The 21,164-nt window shown below is 32.6% G+C and overlaps 2 protein-coding genes across 2 annotated transcripts; both read right to left on the reverse strand.

Annotated features, from left to right (window-relative positions):
- Positions 1–5,724: 5,724 nt before the first annotated feature.
- Positions 5,725–11,257, reverse strand: LOC146924597 (cation/H(+) antiporter 4-like). The gene is made up of 3 exons (XM_085709553.1): positions 10,961–11,257; positions 7,705–8,712; positions 5,725–7,063 (listed from the first exon to the last, which is right to left on the reverse strand). The coding sequence occupies exons 1-3, from the start codon at positions 11,213–11,215 to the stop codon at positions 5,921–5,923; spliced, it is 2,406 nt and encodes an 801-aa protein (XP_085565679.1). The 5' UTR covers positions 11,216–11,257; the 3' UTR covers positions 5,725–5,920.
- A 5,567-nt stretch (positions 11,258–16,824) lies between these two features.
- LOC146924598 (cation/H(+) antiporter 4-like) lies at positions 16,825–20,168 on the reverse strand. Its single transcript, XM_085710947.1, has 3 exons — positions 19,914–20,168; positions 18,513–19,520; positions 16,825–17,976 (listed from the first exon to the last, which is right to left on the reverse strand). Exons 1-3 carry the CDS (start codon positions 20,166–20,168, stop codon positions 16,825–16,827), a joined length of 2,415 nt encoding a protein of 804 aa, XP_085567073.1.
- Positions 20,169–21,164: the final 996 nt, after the last annotated feature.

The following is a 21,164-nucleotide window of genomic DNA, read 5'->3' on the forward strand; positions in this document are numbered from 1 at the left end:
TTTTGTATGACTTAATCCACAAGAATTGAAATTAGAACAAAAAAATTCAATGGTGAGAAAAGAAAGAAAGAAAATAACAAGCTAGAGATTAATGACTATTTGCTTTATGCTGTGGTTCATTTTATATTGTCTATGAGCATGAATAATTTTCATTATAGTCATGAAGGAGTGCTTTGGTGTAACTGACAAGGTAAATAGCTAAGCACCTAAATTTTAAACATGATTGTTTAAGTAATTAAGTTGGCATGATTGTTGACATTTTTGTGACACCTGTGAAACAAAACATGTTTATTACTAGTTTAAACCGTACAATGCTATATTTACATGTGCACGCGATTGAGATCTCTATTTAACTATATGTTATAGTTATAATTAGACAATTAGAGAGAGATAGAGAGAGAGGGGTGGGATAGAAGAATGAGTTGTTCTTTGACTGGTTCGATTAAAATAAACTAGCATATAGCGTCCTTCCACAAAAAAACTAGCATATAGCATATGTGTACCATTTATTATAAAAAAATATTGAATGGATGTTTTAGCCGAAGTTTGTTAGATTTTAGTCTAATTAATATTTATGTTTAAATGTTTATTTTGTATAGGTCCAATTTAAACCTTCTTTATTGTCGAAAGAAGATAATGATAAAAATTGAAAATTTCTTCTCACTATATCAAGTGATGTGTGTGTGTGTATAGAGAGAGAGTACATATAAGCAAGAGATGTTAGATAGTATGAGGGAATTTTTGTTTCATGGAAGTATGAAACAAATGGGGTATACTCAGTTATTTCAAGGAACACAATTCCATTGGTTGTTTTCAACATAGAGAGAGCGCGACATGAGGAGGTCTAACCTCTTGTTATGTTTTGGAAAAGTTGTTCTCCTTCAAAAGTACTCCATCCGTTTCAAAATGAGTGTCACTTTAGCCAAAAAAAATTGTTTCAAAATGAATGTCACTTTCAGTTTCCAATGCAATAATAACTTTTTCTTTTCAATTGTACCCTCCAATTAATACTCTGCACACTACTTCCAAAGTATTACTTTTAAAACTAACCAATAGTTAATAAGGATAATTTGGTAAAATAACCATTCTCTTTCTTTTAATCATTGCATTTCTTAATATGTGTGTAAACACCTAAAGCGACACTCATTTTGAAACGGAGGGAGTAATTATCTTCTCTTGGCATATGCTTCAAGGTAGTGTGCCTACCAATCAAAATCTTTAAGTAGTAGAGTTATAATTGACCTTAGTGGTACACTGTGTGTGTGTTTTTTGGGGATATGGTCAAATTTGATAGTCATATATTTGTTATATGTGTCTTCGCTTATCATATGTGGTATAATGTTTGTAAATTGAGAGTTGGTTAGGAGGAAAATGGACACGAGGATGGTTAGCATGTTAGTTGACAAGTAAAGGGAGCAGAAATTACTCATCGCTCCTGTCTCGTTCCATTGACATCTAAATGTGGGAGTTGAGATGAATATGAGCATGCCATTTGAAAATTAAATGTGGGAGTTGAGATGAATATGAGCATGACATTTGAAAATTATCTTTTGAAGCGTGTGTGTGTGTGTGATACGAGGACATGTCAAGTGAGAATGATATCTTTATGTGAGAGCAATATAAATAAATGATAATCCTCATATTAAAATGAATGATATCTTTATGTGAGAGCAATATAAATAAATGATAGTCCTCATATTAAAATAAATTATTAAGTTTAAAACATGACTTAAGGGGGTCAAGTGTCAGTTCTCACTACATCCCTTAGGCACCAATGAGTTAACGTATATTTTCCTTTAGCATCTCTTTCGCCTTGGAATAATAATTACAAATAAAGTATCCAAATTCATTCTTGACCATATTTATCAATTTATCCATATGCTGCAATTTTTAAATTTTTTTGTAGAGTTCTTCGGTATTTTCTTCTCTAAATAAAGATGTTGCTCATGACAATACAAAAGATGAAAACTTGGATTCTTAATTGAATTTCGTTTTTAATCATATTGGAGAAAATAAAGACATTGGTTTAGATTTCAATGGAGATGAATAATTTGAGGGAAGAAGACATGTTAAAGCTGAAAAAGGAAGTAGGGTTTGAACGCGCGAAGAAGAAGGAACTCAAGCGTTAACTCACTTAAGTCATGTTAATCTCAATCATTCATTTTAATATGAGGGCTACCATTTATTTCTATTGTTCACTCATAAGGATAACATTCTTGAGAAATTTTAACTTGGACACAACCCTAAATTAATTTCATTTGGACACACACTCACAAATGAAGAAAAAATAAAAGAGAATGAATTTGAATGATGTGACTAAATAGTTTTTCTTTAAATTTATTACATTTGTGTGTGTGTGACCAAATAAATTTGATTTAGGTTTGTGACCATGTAAGAATTGCTCAACATTCTTACTTGTCATATGTAGAACGTATAAATTGACTAATTAAACCAAAAAAAACTATAAAATGGATACGTGGAAAACTGGTATTATTAAAAAAAAAGATAATGAAATTGTAGAAAATAACGAAGAAGAAACCCGACGAAAATTGGATGCACAGAGAATGACACTTGTTAATTGTTGTAATAAGAATATCTTTACTTACACGCGCGCGCATATATATATATATATATATATATATATATATATATATATATCTTAGCAAATTCTTGAATATTATTAAATTTTCACTATTGTTGTAAGTAGGGCTGAAAATGAGTCGAGTCGAATTCATCTGAGCTCGACTTGATAAGATTTGATTTGACTCGGCTCAAAACTTGACTCGAGTTCGATACAAACCATTTTTTTAACTCAAGTTCGCCTCGTTTAAAGTTCACGAACAGCTCAGTTCAGCTCGTTAGGTTCAACTCATTTGCTCAACTAACTTACTCAAAACTTTTTTTGTTTTTGTCAAAAAAAATATCTTGACCTTCTAATTTATTTAAAAAAAATAAAAATTAATAATTAAACTGTTGGCCTTCATACCACTAAGGAAAAAACATGCGCAGCTTACTACTATAGTGTGTTGTCCATATGCTTCTATTTATAATTACACCTCCTCACCAATGTGTGTAAACTTACCGATGAGGGACAAATTATAGTATACATATGTGTGGTTAAAAGCCTAAGCCAGCACTAGTTTATTATTAGCTTTTTTTCTCTGTCTTTTTTCTTGTTTTTTTAAGGATCTCTTTTCTTATAATTAGTATGCATATAATTTTAGTATAAGAGGAAGCTTGTAAAAAATTAGATATTTCTTCTTTTAATATCTAAGTTTGTACTAATATCAATTAATATATATGTATGTATATTATCGAGTCAGCTCATGAACCAACCGAGTCGAACTATATACAGCTCAAGTTCAGCTCATTTATTTAACGAACTTTATTTTCAGCTCAAGTTCAGCTCATTTGGTTCATGAACCAAGTTCAACGAGTTAATTATCGAATCAAGTTCCGAACTATTGTCGAGTTGGTTCGGTTCATTGTCAGCCCTAGTCGTAAGCTACCAAATTGCTCTTGGAATAGCTAGGGGATTGACATATCTTCATGAAAAGTGTAGATTCTGTACCATTCCTACGTGAGGCCAGAAAACATTCTCATAGATTCTGATTTTTGTCCAAAGGTTGCAGACTTCAGCCTAGCAAAGCTTGTCGGAAGGGACTTCTGCCGGGTCCCCTCACTCCCATGAGAGGAACAAGAGGCTATCTAGCTCTCCAGAGTGGATTTCAGGAGTTTCTATAACCGCTAAAGCCGATGTTTACAACTACGGAATGATGCTTTTCGAGCTCGTGTCAGGAAGAAGAAACTCCGATCCTTCCGAAGATGGCCATGTTAGATTCTTTCCTACTTTGGCTGCAAACTCAGTACACCAAGGTGGGAATGTGATTAGCCTTAATAATGTCACATGAAAACATCAACGTTAGGAGAATTTGTTAATATATAAACTTTTTTGTTGAATCCACATTTTTTCTCTTCCTGTTTGAGAAGGTGTTGAACACTAATTCTGAGTGTTTTCTCTAGTAGAAATTTAATCACTAATTTACAACGTTGTTATAAACTCGTTTTGCTGTTGATCTCGACAATAGTTTGTTGTTAATATAGCATTATATAATTAGATTTTCTATTGTTAACATCTACCAATGAGTAGTTGGTAGCCTAAAACAACAAACAAGCAATTTTAGAGTTTACGCGATCAGCGGCGGAGCTTGAAAGAAATATTTGAGGGGGCCAAATACATTAGCAAATAAGTTTTAGTGGCAAAGTGATTAACAATTTCAGTTTTTAACTTTGTGTATTCAGTTCCTTCAAAAAAAAAAAAAAACTTTGTGTGTTTAGTTCAACCAAATTGAAGTGGGTCGAATAAAGGAAGGTTTCAACTAATTAGGAAAATGGTAAAGGGTGAAATTCATGCTATGATTTGTGGGTTAATGGGTTTTGAGATGTGGAGGGAAAAACAAAGGATATTAAAGAATATTATCTCCAAAGCTTTAAAAATAGAAGGTGGGTTGTGACTTAAAATAAGGTTTCTTCTCTTAGATACTTCATCCACACTTTATATAAGTCGTTTTAACATTTTCACACATATTAAAAAATATAGTTCATTTTGTATTAAAAAAAGAATTTATGAGTAATTTTACAAAAGGTTTAAATAGATTTTTGGTCCCTATAAATATTTCAATTTTTCGTTTTAGTTCACCTAAAAAATTTCTCAGTCTTCAAAAGTTTTCAATCATCACTTTTGGTCATTGCTTATAAGTCATTTCATGTGTATCATTAAAACTTGGAACAAGTTTTTGCTCTAAATGAGTCTCTTCCAAAAAAATTAGAATTTCTTAACAAAATATTGATTAAATATGATTTTTTTAAACATCAAAAACATAAAAATTCATATTTAATTCATCATTTGTTAAAAAAAAAACTTGTACAACAAAAAATATTCTATAATATACTTATTTCTTTAAAAAGGATTCTATAATATATTTAGCATAACTGCGAAAAAAAATTAAAATCTCAAATTATACATATGAGTTGACTACCAAATATAGTGATGGAAAACATTTAGGAACTAAAAGTCGAAGATTGATTGTTACAATCAATTGTTTCTCTTTGGTGAACATCCATGTTTCTCTTATTGTCTTATCTTAAATGGAAAATATTTGAATTGGTGCAAAGAATCCTTCAAAGAATCAATTCCAATTACCGTGGAGCTGTTTTGCTATCATCGGTTCATAAAATTTCAACGATTGTGGAATGATTTCAACCACGTTTCTTGCTAGATAATTTTCTTGTTTGTTATTATCTTCAAGTGAGAATGCATAACCCTAATTTTTCACAGCAACACTGTACTTCATAACAAAATTTCATTCTATCGTAAACCAATACCATCCAAATCACGATCACTTGATTGATACCATCATGAAGAAGTTAGGGTTCAAAGTTTTCTTTGGACTTGACACAGTATTTTGTAGACGTTTTTTTTACTTGAGGAACAAAATTTTGTTTTACATTTTTATCAATGAGTAGAATGAATTTGAATTCTGTAACAAAAAAAAAGTGAATTTGTATTTGTTCTCTTTTATATTACATTTTGATGTTCCATGCAACTACTTTCTTTCCAATAGCGCCTTTCATTTTAATCATCATTTATTCGCATACACATAACTTTAAAAAAACATGAAAACTCAATTAAAATCTTTAAAATTGTGTTTTCACCAACTCAAGAAATAATTTGTAACATGGACATTAAATTAAAGAATATATAATACCACCAAAAAAGACTCATGTGGTTGGACCTTCTACCTGCGTACAAGTCTATAATTCCTCTTTAGCAGACCATACATAAATTTCATTGCAAAAATTTGCAGTTTATTTTTCTGATTGTGCATGAAGTGTGCCTCTATCTATTATGTCTTAACAACTACAAAATCCACCTTTTAAGGTCATTCGCGCGTGAGAGTTGTTGCTGCACAACCAAAACAGAGGCACTACTATTAAGATCAGGTGAAGCAAGAAAATCACCAATAGCACCAAGTTCTGGAAATTCACTCCATTCTGCCAATCCATCAGTTTGAGGAGATCGAATTTCATGTCTTCTCCCAACTATAAAAATATCATGTTCATTCACTATCTCACGTAGAAAAGATGCTGTTTGTGATCCATTCTGAGTTAAAACTTCTTGATACCTCACATTTTCAGCAAGTTTCAATGCTTCCAACATTTCATCACCAATTACCATGAACTCTTCCAATTCTTCTATGTTTTCGTTAGCAATAAGACGGTAAACAACTACGTTGATCCTAGGATTATTCATCGTTCGTTTTGCTAAACATAAGACCTCTTCATCATCGTCATTTCCACCTAAATATATGATGGCTAATCGAGTAGTGGAATATTCTGATGTTATTGATGTTAGGTTCTGCTTTGAATTAGCACGAGTTACAAGGATTCCAACAGAACATGGAGCAATTTCGAGTACTCTGCAGTTCAATGCTCTTAGGACTTTCTTGTCATCAGATTCAACTACACCATCACTTGACCATCTTATATGAAATGGAAGAATGATGATGGTTGCAACTTTATCTAAAGCAAGATTACAAACATCTTCAAACATGAGATTTGGTGGAGATATTGCTGTGTAAGTGTTTATTGATACTGCAGCTTGATTTTCATGCTCATAGATATCGAAGGCGAGGATAACATCATCTGAGTATGATTTATATGAAGTAGATCCCGATGCATGTCTTTGAAGGCAATGAGGAATGAAAAGAGGTAAGGCTCTTCCAACAAGCTCAATTACATGAAGAACATCAACTGTGATTGGTTTCTCTTGTGTTGGACAACATAAGTTTAGGAAATCTATTGCTGCTGAAATATGGTTCTGTTTTTGAAGTGTTACTAGTATTCTTAGCTCTGAGTTTCTTTTTAAGCTCATCATGTTCCTTTTTTGGTATCCAGCATATTTTCTTGATGGATCATATAATAACTTCACTGACCAATGTACAATGGTTGCTATAATCATTATACTTATCATCATCACTCCAAATGTTTTCCTATTAATAATCTGCATACATACATAATATTTAAATAACAATAATAGTCCATATTCATTTAAAGTATATTTTCAACTTACTCTCTCTCTCTCTCTCTCTCTCTCTCTCTCTCTCTCTCTCTCTCTCTCTCTCTCTCTCTCTCTCTCTCTCTCTCTCTCTCTCTCTCTCTCCCCCTCCCCTCCCCCCCCCTTTGGTCCCTAAACTATAGAATATAATAATCCATCCTTAAACTGTTATTATTCCACCAAGTTAGTCTCTCAGTTACTTTAAAATGGAGAGACATAATGACAGTTCGAGGACTAACTCGATGGATTAAAAATCGATTAGAGACTAATTATTATATTTCTATAATTTAAGGACCAAATAGAATAAAGAATGGTAGTTAACGTACTAATATATATTCAAACACATAAAAATATTGTGTCTCTTTTTGATCCCTCGTTTCTAAAACATGGTTCTTATAGGTCAAAAATTTGCGAGCATTTTTAAATAGTTATGAGAACTAAAGATAAGATGTACTCCAAAACACAAAAGATAAGATAGAAACGAGGAACTGAAATCAAAAGAATTTTTTCGAGGAGGCCAAAATCAAAATAATCATATGATAAGCGACGAAAAACATATTTAAACCGAAATAAGTTAAATGCAGTACTTGATCGTCAAATGCAGAATTGTAGATGCCAACTTCCATCACGCCTTTAGTGTTCAAAATGAGGGAAATGCACAAAGCATCAGTGACAGGCATCTTGCAACAAAGGGCAGTTATAAAGCATGCTATCATTTTAACCAAGTGAGTTACAAAGACCGCTAAACCAGTAGAAACCATAACATATGTTGAAAAATCCATTGAAAAATCTGCTTTCAACACACAAGTAGTTACAAAGATAGGCAAAAAGAATGTTGTACTAAAAAATTGAAGCTTCTTAACCAATGCAGATCCTAAAGGAGGTCCTTCAGGAACAGACAATCCCAAAACGAAAGCTCCTAAGCCAAATTCTTGATTAATCTTAACCGACAAAATACCAAAAACAAAAACCATTGAAATGATAACATAAATGTAACTATCCTTCACAGGTCTTCCTTCTGGTGTATGTTTGATGATCCAAAACATTATTTGTCTACATATCAATGGAATTAATACAATTAATATATAAAGTAAGGATATGTTTCTTAAAAGCGTTGTGGGATCAGGACTAGTCATAAGAGCAACAATATTGGTTGAAATAATTGCGGTTAGTATGTCACAGACCAAAGCCGAGGACAAAGACAATCTACCAAGCTCTGAGTTTTGGATTTGAAGTTCACTTAGGAGTGAAGCGATTGTTCCAAATTGACTTAGACTGTGAGATAACATTGCCACCATGATTCCTTGCCCGCCTTGCATTTTTTGAATGGCTTCGGCTTTTCCAGGCAATGTTAGTAGTGGTATAAACAAAACACATAAGGGTACAGATAATCCAATTATTGAAATTATCCATGCTTTCTTTCCTGTCCTTGTTATCAAGCTGAAATCCATTTGTACACCATTTATGAAAACGAAGAGCATCATACCTAATGATGAAATTGTTGAAATTACGTCATGAGTTCCATATGGAAACAACTTGTCCATGTACGCGTCCAATGGTTTTAGCTCAAATGAGACACCTAAAATCAACCCAGCCTACAAACGAAATGAGTATTGTGTATAATTTCAGCTCTAGAAAATACTCTTTACAAAACATATGCTATGTCCTACCATAATTAAACTATTCGTATTAACAAAATTATTTGAAAATGACCGTCACTTTTAATTTTGAAGGAGGTATTAATTATCTATTTTTTTTAAATTTATGCTAATTAATCTAAATGTTTTGCTCTCAACTAAATATAGTTCATTTTGCATTTATAAGAATGATAAATATATCAATACTTAATAATGGTAAGGCTTAAATATGTGTCCAGTCCCTGCAAATAGGCCTCAGTTGAATTTTAGTCCCTGTACTTACTAATCCTCCCAAACCTTCCCTGCAAATATTAATCACTTAAAATTTGGTCCAAATTAAGTTAATCCGCCTACGTGGCAGGTGATTAGCGACGTGGCGCCTACGTGGCATCTGGTGACTGGGAATGTGTCGGGCTGACTCAGCTTTTACCACTTGAAGTTCCATTTTTGCCCTTAATGAAATCTAAGATGCGCGAAAAGACAATAGTACCCCTGGCTTTCCTCTTCTTTCACGACAATTGCTCTTCTTCTTCCTTCCTTCTTCCTCCATTATACCCTTTCATTCTTCTTCCTTCCACCACCACCAACACCATTGATCTCTTCCACCACCAACACCATCAATCTCAATGATGAACCCAGCAACAACAACAACAAGATGAACAAAAATTCTGCAATTAACCAAAAACGCAACAAGATAAACAAAAACCGCATCACCATCAAAGCTCAATAAACCATTAAAACCCTTTTTTCTTCACTGTATAACTCCCATCGAGACTCCTTTTTTCTAAACTGTATAATGTCAAAACCCCATTTCTCTTCACTTTGTAACTCCCATTGGAACAGCACTAGCACAACACCACCGCCACCCAACCATTGAACTCAAAATCAAAATCAAACAATAAGTTGTCAAGATCCAAATTAAAAACGAATCACTGCAATTTCAGACTTCAAAACGACACTGTTTGCCAGAATATCGTCGGAGCAAAATGGGAAAATTCGAAACCAGCATGACAAATTCATTCACCACCACACTTCTTCCCCCTCTTCTTCTCTCTTTAGAAACCATTTTCTTCCCTCAACATTTAACACTGATTTTTAAGAAAAACAACGACCCATCCCCACACAATTCTTTGTCGTATCCTCCTCTGCCGTCGGTACTGTTACCATGGCTTTCCTGGTGACGCGTCCTGATATGTTTGGAGAGGGCGTTGCTTGGTGACAATAATGATTGTGATGATAATGAGGAAAACATGTTTAGTGGCCACTGAATCCATTTCCGGCCTTCCATCCTTCTTCGTTTGCAACCCATTACCTTAACGGCGAAGCCGATTTACTCGACGACGTGGTCGTTCAACCGGATCTGAGGTCGAGAACCGTGTCGGATTCGCTATTTGGGTCGTCGGAAAATGGAACAAACCGTAAGCTTTTGGATGGAGAAGGTGGTGGTTGTGGCAGCGGTGGTGAGAAAAGTGTTTTAGGGGAATGAAATTAATTGAATTAAACATGGATTGAAGACAAGAAATAGGTATAAAGAGGTGGGATGAAGAAGATTTTAGTTTTTATTTGGATTTGGATGAGAATTTTGGTTTGGTGAAGGAGATTTTGGATTTTGGGGGGTGAAGGAGGTTTACGTGAGGGAAGAATTTGGGAGTGAAGGTGAACTTGGGTTGAAGAACAGGGAAGAAGAAGAGAAGGGGTGGAAGGAAGAAGAAAGGGGCATAATAGTCATTTCGCCTTTCTCTACTTTCATTAAGGGCAAAATAGGAAGTTCAGGTGTAAAAAGCTGAGTCAGCGAGGTCCTTACCCAGTCACCAGATGCCACGTAGGCGCCACGTCGCTAATCACCTGCCACGTAGGCGGATTAACTTAATTTGGACCAAATTTTAAGTGATTAATATTTGCAGGGAAGGTTTGGGAGGATTAGTAAGTACAGGGACTAAAGTTCAACTGAGGCCTATTTGCAGGGACTGGACACATATTTAAGCCTAATGGTAAATTAGTAAAATTATTATTTTTATGCAATTTAACTTATTCATTTGTGTGAAGAAGTTATCGATGGAAGAAATGAAATTAGAAACAAAATCTATTCTTTGAATGTTAATAATCATGATGGTTCACAACGATTCTGATAAAATCACTCTGTTAATCTAAACATGCATTAAAGAAATGATTCTTCTTAAAAAATATGTCAACTGAATTTACTTACAATCATTTGTGAAAGGAATTGAGGGAGTCTCAAAGGCTTGAGAAGGAAACTACATATTTGGGTGAGTGCAAAAATGATAACCAATTGTAACTCAAACAAGGTCAAGAAGGATTTCATTGGTCTCCTTCCATTTTCGTGGCCACCCCATAAACCATCTGAAACAATATGGGGTGGAGCCTCAAAACAAACTTCGTATATTGTTCCATTCAATCTTTTAATTTCGTTGAACAAAGTATCATTTGAATTTATGCTCATTTTAGTATGACTTAATCCACAAGAATTGAAATTATAGAACAAAACAATTTAATGGAGAGAAAAGAAAGAAAAAAAATAACAAGCTAGAGATTAATGACTATTTGCTTCATGTTGTGGTTCATTTTATATTGTCTATGAGCATGAATAATTTTCATTATAGTCATGAAGGAGTGCTTCGGTGTAACTGACAAGGTAAATAGCTAAGCACCTAAATTTTAAACATGATAATTTAAGTAAGTAATAGTTGGCACGGTTGTTGACATTTTTGTAACACATGTGAAACAAAACATGTTTATTACTAGTTTAGATCGTACAATGCTATATTTACATGCGCGCGTGATTGACATCTCTATTTAACTATATTTTATAATTATAATTAGACAATGAGAGAGAGAGAGAGGTGGGTTAAAGGAATAAGTTGTCAATTTACCGGTTTGGTTAACTTGAAAAACTTCTTGTAAGATCAATAAACTAACATATAGCATCCTTAAAAAAAGAGAGCATATAACATATGTGTACAATTTATTATAAAAAAATAAAATAAATATTGAATGGATGTCTTAGTCGATTTTTTTTTTAGATTTTAGTCCAATTGATATTTATAGTTAAATGTTTATTTTGTATAGGTCCAATTTAAACCTTTATTGTTGAAGGAAGATCATGATAAAAATTGAAAATTGCTTCTCATATAAGCAGGAGATGTTAGACAGTCTGAGGAGATTTTTGTTTCATGGAAGTATGACACAAATGGGGTATACTCAGTTAGTTCGAGGTACACAATAGTATTGGTTGCTTTCGACATGGAGAGAGCGCGGCGTGAGGAGGTCTAACCTCTTGCTATGTTTTAGAAAAGTTGGGCCTCTTCCAAAGTAATTATCTTCTCTTGACAGATGCTTCAAGGTAGTGTGCCTACCTATCATTGATCTTAATGGTACATTGTGTGTGTTTTGTGGGGATTTGGTCAAATTTGATAGTTATATATTTTTCATCTCTGTCTTCGCTTATCACATGTGGTATAATGTTTGTAAGTTGTTAGGTTGAGAGTTGATTAGGAGGAAAATGGACCGGAGGCACTTCAGTGCCTTTATGGCGCCAAAAGGCAGGTGACATTCAGAAAATCTCATCCATCCAATTCCTTGAATGCATCAGATTGTGCCACGTGTTCGATCTCTTATTTACAAAAAAAAAATTGTGAGAAAGATGGGAAATGTATCAGTTCCATCCTTTTCCTTTGCTTCCGTCTCCAACCGGACCTAAACCCACCATCACCACCACCAATTTGCCTCCGCCGTCCATGGCCTTCGGTTGCCGTCGCACCTGTTGACCAATTTGCTCCATCACATAGCATACTCTCCTCGTCACCCTTTGTCTCTCAACCAGTATAAATTCAAAATCAGAGGACAAATATCTTCAAATTACAGTGATAAATTTTTTCATATTGTTTTGTTTTTCACAATCCTGATGCTAAATCTCTTTAATTCACCACAAGACCCTTATATACACAGAAATGGGCTTAAATCAAGTTTGAATTTTGAGTTTGAGAGAGAAAATAACATTTTTGTTTTTGATTTAGAGAAGACCTTTTCTAATGCTGAAATTCATGAGGTCGTTTGTAAACGACGGTGACGATGAGACGGCGGGTGGCTGCCGACGATAGGCAAAGTTGATCGTGGGTGGAGGATTGTTGATGTTGAGTTACAGATAGGAGAAGAGTGAAACGCGTATTGTGTTTGTTCTGTTTTTTTTTTTTTTTGTAAATAAGAGATCGAACACGTGGCACAATCTGATGCGTTCAAGGAATTGGATGGATGAGATTTTCTGAATGTCACCTGCCTTTGGCGCCATAAAGGCACTGAAGTGTCTTCCAAAATGGACATAGGGATGTGAGCATGTTAGCTGACAGGTAAAGGGAGTAGAAATTACTCTTCGCTATGAGCATGCCATTTGAAAATTGTCTTTTGAATTATGTCGGTAGTTTATACTAATAGTATGTATTTAAAGGAAGAAAAAACACTGATTAAGTTAGCAATTTTGGAAAAGATGATAATTGACCCTTCTAATTCTTATTGGTAATTGTACCTTGAGGATTTGAGTAGCATAAATGGGCCCATAAGATGGTCATAGAGAAAATATGAAGCAACTTGAGGAAAAAAAATGGCATTTAAAAAGCAGAAAAAATAGATTGAGTTTGACGAGTTTTTATTAGTTTGATTCCACAGAGACTTTGCTACACAACACAAGACAGGTGAGTGATGCAGAAACTTGTGGTGGGATCGATGGTGAAGATATGCAGTAAAGGAAGAAGAATTAGAATGGTGGGCTCTATACCCAAATTTTGTCAAAAAATTATTTCAAAGACCTTAATTTTTAGGGTTAATAGTGTTTTTCACCCCTGTAATATATGTCATTTCCGGTTTTCGCCCCTATAAAATTTTTGGTTTGATTTGCACCCTCGTAAATTTTTTTTCCTGAAAACACCCTTTTTAGGTCATTCAAAAAACTTTTTTTCAAGAATTTTGGGTTTTTGAATGACCTAAAAAGGGTGTTTTCCGGAATTTTTTTTTTTTTACGAGGGTGCAAATCAAACCAAAAATTTTACGAGGGCGAAAATCGAAAATGACATATATTACAGGGATGAAAAACATTATTAACCCTAATTTTTAATTATAAAATAAAAACAACTAAAAACCTGCTATAGCAGGTAATAGTGAAAGGTCCATGGGTGCACCTCTTTTTTTGGGTGCATATTAGGGGCTTCCTAAAAGAAGATAATATTTTGTACTCTAAATTCTATAAGGCATGTGCCTACAATTTTATTTACTATTTTTACATTTTTTTCAAGTAATAGATAGTATTTATTAGTTTTGTGATATTTTTTACAATGAAGTTTTGAACATTATTATTATTATTTCTATATCTCATTTTCATTATTTCAGTCTAATCTTTCGTGTTTCTATAATGAATAATGTTTGATCATTGGCAATACACCTTTTTAAAAAGAAAATATTCAGTAATTTATTTTCTGTTACAATTAAGTTTTTCCATCAAATTTCTTATATTTAGTGCTCTAAAGTTTTCATTTTCAATTGAAAATTTTACAGAATATAAGTTCTACCTACCCACTTTCTTAACATATAATTTCCAAACACTATTTTGTCAATAATTTATGCATTTTAATCAATTGGAGAGAAAGTGATAAAAAAGTTTTTTTTTTTTTTTTTACAAATTGGATAAATTAAAATGTTATAAATGTTAAGCTACTAGCATTATTCTTTAAATATTATTCTATTTTAAGTTTGTTCATTTAAACATCAAATTTCTATTTGAACACAATTCAAAATATTGTTCCACTTCTAACCCTGATCTTATATATATCTTAGCAAATTCTTGAATATCATTAAATTTCACTATTGTTGTAAACTACCGAATTGCTCTTGGAATAGCTAGGGGATTGACATATCTTCATGAAAAGTGTAGAGTCTGTACCATTCCTACGTTTTGCTATTGTTATAAACTCGTTTTGCTGTTGATCTCGACAATAGTTTGTTGTTAATATAGCATTATATAATTAGATTTTCTATTGTTAACATATACCAATGAGTAGTTGGTAGCCTAAAACAACAAACAAGCAATTTTAGAGTTTAGGCGATCAGTGGCGGAGCTTGAAAAAAATATTTGAGGGGGCTAAATACATTAGCAAATAAGTTTTAGTAGCAAAGTGGTTAACGATTTCAGTTTTTAACTTTGAGTATTGAGTTCAACCAAATTGAAGTTGGGTCGAATAAAAGGAAGGTTTACTAATTAGGAAAATGGTAAAGGGTGAAATTCATGCTAGATTAGTGGGTTAATGGGTTTTGAGATGTGGAGGGGAAAACAAAGGATATTAAAGAATTATTATCTCCAAAGCTTTAAGAATAGAAGGTGGGCTGTGACTTAAAATAAGGTTTCTTCTTTTAGATACTTCATCCACACTTTATTATAAGTCGTTTTAACATTTTCACACATATTAAAAAATATAGTTAATTATGTATTAAAAAAGAAATTACAAGTAATTTTACAAAATGTTTAAATATAATTTTGGTCTCTATAAATATTTCAACTTTTCAGGTTAGTTCACCTAAAAATTTCTTAGTCTTCAAATGTTTTCAATAATCACTTTCGATCATTGCTTTTAAGTCATTTCATGTGTATCATTAAAATTTGGAACAATTGCTCTAAATGAGTCTCTTCCAAAAAAAAATTAAAATTTTTAACAAAATAATGATTAAATATGATTTTTTAAACATCAAAAACATAAAATTTCATATTTAATTCATCATTTGTTAAAAAAAAAACTTTTGCAACAAAAAAAATCTATAATATACTTAATTCTTTGAAAAGAATTCTATAATATATTTAACATTACTGCGAAAAAAATTAAAATCTCAAATGATACATGAGTTTTTTTTTTTTTTAAAATCTCAAATGATACATGAGTTTTTTTTTTTTTTTTGAAGAAAAATGATACATATGAGTTGACTACCAAATCCGGTGATGGAAGATTAAGTGGTAAGGAATCCTTCAAAGATTAAGTATATTATAGATTTTTTTTAGTTCCAATTACGGTGGAGCTGTTTTGCTATCATCGGTTCATAAAATTTCAACGATTGTACGACAATGTGGAATGATTTCAACCACGTTTCTTGCTAGATAATTTCTTGTTTGTTATTATCTTCAAGTGAGAATGCATAACCCTAGTTTTTCACAGCAACATTGTACTTCATAACAAAATTTCATTCCATCGAAAACCAATACCATCCAAATCTCGATCACTTGATACCATCATGAAGAACAAGGGTTCAAAGTTTTCTTTGGACTTGACACAGTATTTTGTAGACGTTTTTTTTACTTGAGGAACAAAGTTTTGTTTTACATTTTTATCAATGAGTAGAATGAATTTGAATTTTGTAACCGAAAAAAAAAAGAGAATGAATTTGTATTTGTTCTCTTTTATATACAATTTGATGTTCCATGCAACTAATTTCTTTCCAATAGCGGCGTCTTTCATTTTAATCATCATTTATTCTTTTTTTTGGTGGTGGTCGGGGTTTGAACCCTGGACCTTGCATATTTTATGCATTGTCCCAACCAACTGATTTAAGCTCACGAGGATAAAAATTGATTTTTTTTCTGCTAAGCTCACGAGGATAAAGACAAAAATTGATTTTTTCTGTGGTGGCCAGGGTTTGAACCCCGGACCTTGCATATATTATGCAAAACCCCGGACCTTGCATATATTATGCAATTATGCATTGTCCATACCAACTGAGCTAAGCTCACGAGGACATTAATCATCATTTATTCTCATACACACTTCTTTAAAAAATATGAAAACTCAATTAAAATATTTAAAATTGTGTTTTCATCAACTCAAGAAATAATTTGTAACATGGACATTAAATTAAAGAATAAGTAATACAACCAAAAAAACTCATGTGGTTGGACCTTCTACTTGGTTACAAGTCTATAATTCCTCTTTTGTAGACCATACATAAATTTCATTGCAAAAATCTGTAGTTTATTTTTCTAATCGTGCATGAAGTGTGCCTCTATCTATTATGTCTTTACAACTACAAAATCCACCTTTTAAGGACATTCGCGTGGGAGAGTTGTTGCTGCACAACCAAAACAGATGCACTACTATTAAGATCAGGTGAAACAAGAAAATCACCAATAGCACCAAGTTCTGGAAATTCACTCCATTCAGCTAATCCATCAGTTTGAGGATATTGAGTTTCATGTCTTCTCCCAACTATAAAAAAATCATGTTCATTCACTATCTCACGTAGAAAAGATGCTGTTTGTGATCCATTTTGAGTGAAAACTTCTTGATAGCTCACATTCTCCGCATGTTTCAATTCTTCCAACATTTCATCACCAATTACCATTAACTCCTCCAATTCTGCTATGTTTTCCCTAGAAACAAGACGGTAAACAACTAGGTTGATCCTAGGATTATTCATCATTCGTTTTGCTAAACATAAGACCTCTTCATCATCGTCATTTCCACCTAAATATATGATGGCTAATCGAGTAGTGGAGTATTCTAATGTTATTGATGTTGTTAGTGTTGGTTTCGGCATTGAATTAGCACGAGTTACAAGGATTCCAACGGAACATGGAGCAATTTCGAGTACTCTGCGGTTCAATGCTCGTAGTACTTTCTTGTCGTCAGATTCAACTACACCATCACTTGACCATCTTATATGAAATGGAAGAATGATAATGGTTGCAGCTTTGTCCAATGCAAGATTACAAACATCTTCATACATGAGATTTGGTGGAGATATTGCTGTGTAAGTGTTTATTGATACTGCATTTTGATTATCATGCTCGTAGATATCGAAAGCGAGGATAACATCGTCTGAGTATGATTTATATGAAGTAGATCCTAATGCTTGTCTTTGAAGGCGATGATGAATGAAAAGAGGTAAGGCTCTTCCAACAAGCTCAATTACATGAAGAACATCAATTGTGATTGGTTTCTCTTGTGTTGGACAACATAAGTCTAGGAAATTTGTTGATGCTGAAATATGGTTATGTTTTTGAAGTGTTACTAGTATTCTTAGCTCTGAGTTTCTTTTTAAGCCCATCATGTTCCTTTTTTGGTATCCAACATATTTTCTTGATGGATCATATAATAACTTCAGTGACCAATGCACAATGGTTGCTATAATCATTATACTCATCATCATCACTCCAAATGTTTTCCTATTAATAACCTGCATACATGCATCATATTTGAATAAGAATAATAGTCCATATACATATAAATTAAATTTTCAATTTAGTCTAAATTGTAAATCTCCCTCTTCTTTGGTCCCTACACTATAAAAATATAATAAGCCATCTTTACATTGTTATTAATCCATCAAGCTAGTCTCTCGATTACTTTAAAAATAAGAGATATAATGATAGTTCAAGGGCTATCTCGATGGATTGAAAATCATTTAGAGAATACTTATTATATTTCTAGAATTTAAGGACCAACTAGAATATAGAATGGCAGTTTATGTACTACATGTATATTCAAATACATAAAAATATTGAGCCCCTTCATGATCCCTCGTTTCTAAATTGTGGCTCTTATAACTATAGTATTTGCAACTATTTTGAAATAGCTATGAGAACCAAAGTTTAGTAAGAAACGAGGAACCAAAATCAATTTTTTTTTCGAGGAGGCCAAAATCAAAATAATTATATAATAAGGGATGAAAACATATTTAAACTGAAGAAAAAAAAAAGTTAAATGTAGTACTTGATCGTCAAATGCGGAATTGTAGATGCCAACTTCCACCACACCTTTAGTGTTCAAAATGAGGGAAATACACAAAGCATCAATAACAGGCATCTTGCAACAAAGGGCAGTTATAAAGCATGCTGTCATTTTGACCATGTGAGTTACAAGGATCACTAAACCAATAGACACCATAACATATGATGACAAATCCATTGTAAAATCCGCTTTCAATACACATGTAGTTACAAAGACAGGCAAAAAGAATGTTGTACCAAAGAATTGAAGCTTCTTAACCAATGCAGAACCTAAAGGAGGTCCTTCAGGAACAGATAGTCCCAAAACGAAAACTCCTAAGACAAATTCTTGATTAATCTTAACCGACAAAATACCAAGAACAAAAGCCATTGAAATGATAACAAGAATGTAGCTATTTTTCACAGGTCTTCCTTCTGGCGTGTGTTTGATGATCCAAAACATTATTGGTCTACATACCAATGGTATTAATACAAACAATACATAAAGTAAGAATATGTTTCTCAAAAGTGTCGTGAAATCAGGACTAGTCATAAGAGCAACAAGATTGGTTGAAATGACTGTTGTTAGTATGTCACAAACCAGAGCCGAGGACAAAGATAATCTACCAAGCTCTGAGTTTTGGATTTGAAGTTCACTTAGGAGTGAAGAGATTGTTGAAAATTGACTTAGACTGTGAGATAACATTGCCACCATGACTCCATTGCCGCCATGTAATTTTTGAATGGCTTGAATTTTCCCAGGCAATGTTAGTAGTGGTATAAAACCAACACATAATGGTACAGATAATCCAATTATTGAAATTATCCATGCTCTCTTTCCTGTCCTTGTTATCAAGCTGAAATCCATTTGCACGCCGGTTATGAAAACTAAGATCACCATACCTAATGATGAAATTGTTGAAATCACGTCATGAGTTCCATATGGAAATATCTTGCCCATGTATGTGTCCAATGGTTTTAGCTCAAATGAGACACCTAGAATCAACCCAGCCTGCAAATGAAATGAGTATTGTGTTTAATTTCAGCTCTAGAAAATACTCTCTATAAATATATCATTGCTTAATAATGGTGATTTAGTAAAATTATTATTGTATCTCTTTTATTTATACAATTTTCTTCATTTGAGTGAAATGCTCAAATAGATTGGTTATTGTGGGACAAATAGAGTAATGAATTTCAAATGAAAATTACAGATGGAAGAAATGAAATTAGAAACAAAATCTATTTTTTGTATGCAATTTAACTTTTTATAATAACTATGATTTATCCACATGAATGTTTAGAATCATGATGGTTCACAACGATTCTGATAAAATCACTATTAATCTAAACATGCACTAAATAAATGATTCTTTTAAAAATTATGTCAATTGGATTTACTTACAATCATTTGTGGAAGGAATTGAGGGAGTCTCAATGGTTTGAGAAGGAAACTACATATTTGGGTGAGTGCAAAAATGATAACCAATTGTAACTCAAACAAGGTCAAGAAGGATTTCATTGGTCTCCTTCCATTTTCGTGGCCACCCCATAAACCATCTGAAACAATATGGGGTGGAGCCTCAAAACAAACTTCGTATATTGTTCCATTCAATCTTTTAATTTCGTTGAACAAAGTATCATTTGAATTTATGCTCATTTTTGTATGCCTTAATCCACAAGAACTGAAATTAGAACAAAACAATTCAACGGAGAGAAAAGAAAGAAAGAAAGAAAATAACAAGTTAGAGATTAATGACTTTTTGCTTTATATTGTGGTTGATTTTATATTGTCTATGAGCATGAATAATTTTCATTTTAGTAATGAAGGAGTGCTTCGGTGTAACCGACAAGGTAAATAGCTAAGCAACTAAATTTTTAACATGATCGTGTAAGTAATTAAGTTGGCAAGGTTGTTGATATTTTTGTAACACCTGTGAAACATAACATGGTTATTACAAATTTAGACCATACAATGCTATATTTACATGTTCACGCGATTGAAATTTCTATTTAAATATATATTATCATAATTATAATTGGACAATGAGAGAGAGGGGAATAAATGAATGAGTTGTCCTTTGACCGGTTCGACTAACTTGGAAAACTTCTTGTATGATTAGTAAGCTAGCGTATATGAACCTTAAAAAAAAAAAAAAAAACTAGCATATAGCGTATCTATTACTACTATATCAGTGTAATGACTTGTGATAAGCACATGATTGTTTATCGTAACTTAGATAGTGACATACATATATATATATATATATATATATATATATATATATATATATATATATGAGGAGGGATATATTGACTCTAAGAATAAGTCTAAAGAGTTACTCCACATCCTCACCCTTCAATTTATCTAATTTTAATGGACTAGATTTGATGCTTATTAATAATCATGTGACCTCATTTACCTTAACCAATCTTACCACATTAATCACAATTTCATCATTTTTTTTTTGACAAGCACAATTTCATCATTTGACTCCATCAGTATTTACCTTTTATAAACTCAACTATTTTTTTTTTTTGTGAGGGAATAAACACAACTAATTTTTGGTAAGTTGGTAAAGAAAATATAGTCCCTAATTTTTTTTTACGAACTCCTCTCATCTGCAACTTGTTCATAAAAAATTCCAAAAGAAAC

Source organism: Medicago sativa, chromosome 5, assembly GCF_051527215.1.
Source record: "Medicago sativa cultivar Bolivia chromosome 5, Bolivia_mono, whole genome shotgun sequence".
Taxonomy (NCBI): domain Eukaryota; kingdom Viridiplantae; phylum Streptophyta; class Magnoliopsida; order Fabales; family Fabaceae; genus Medicago; species Medicago sativa.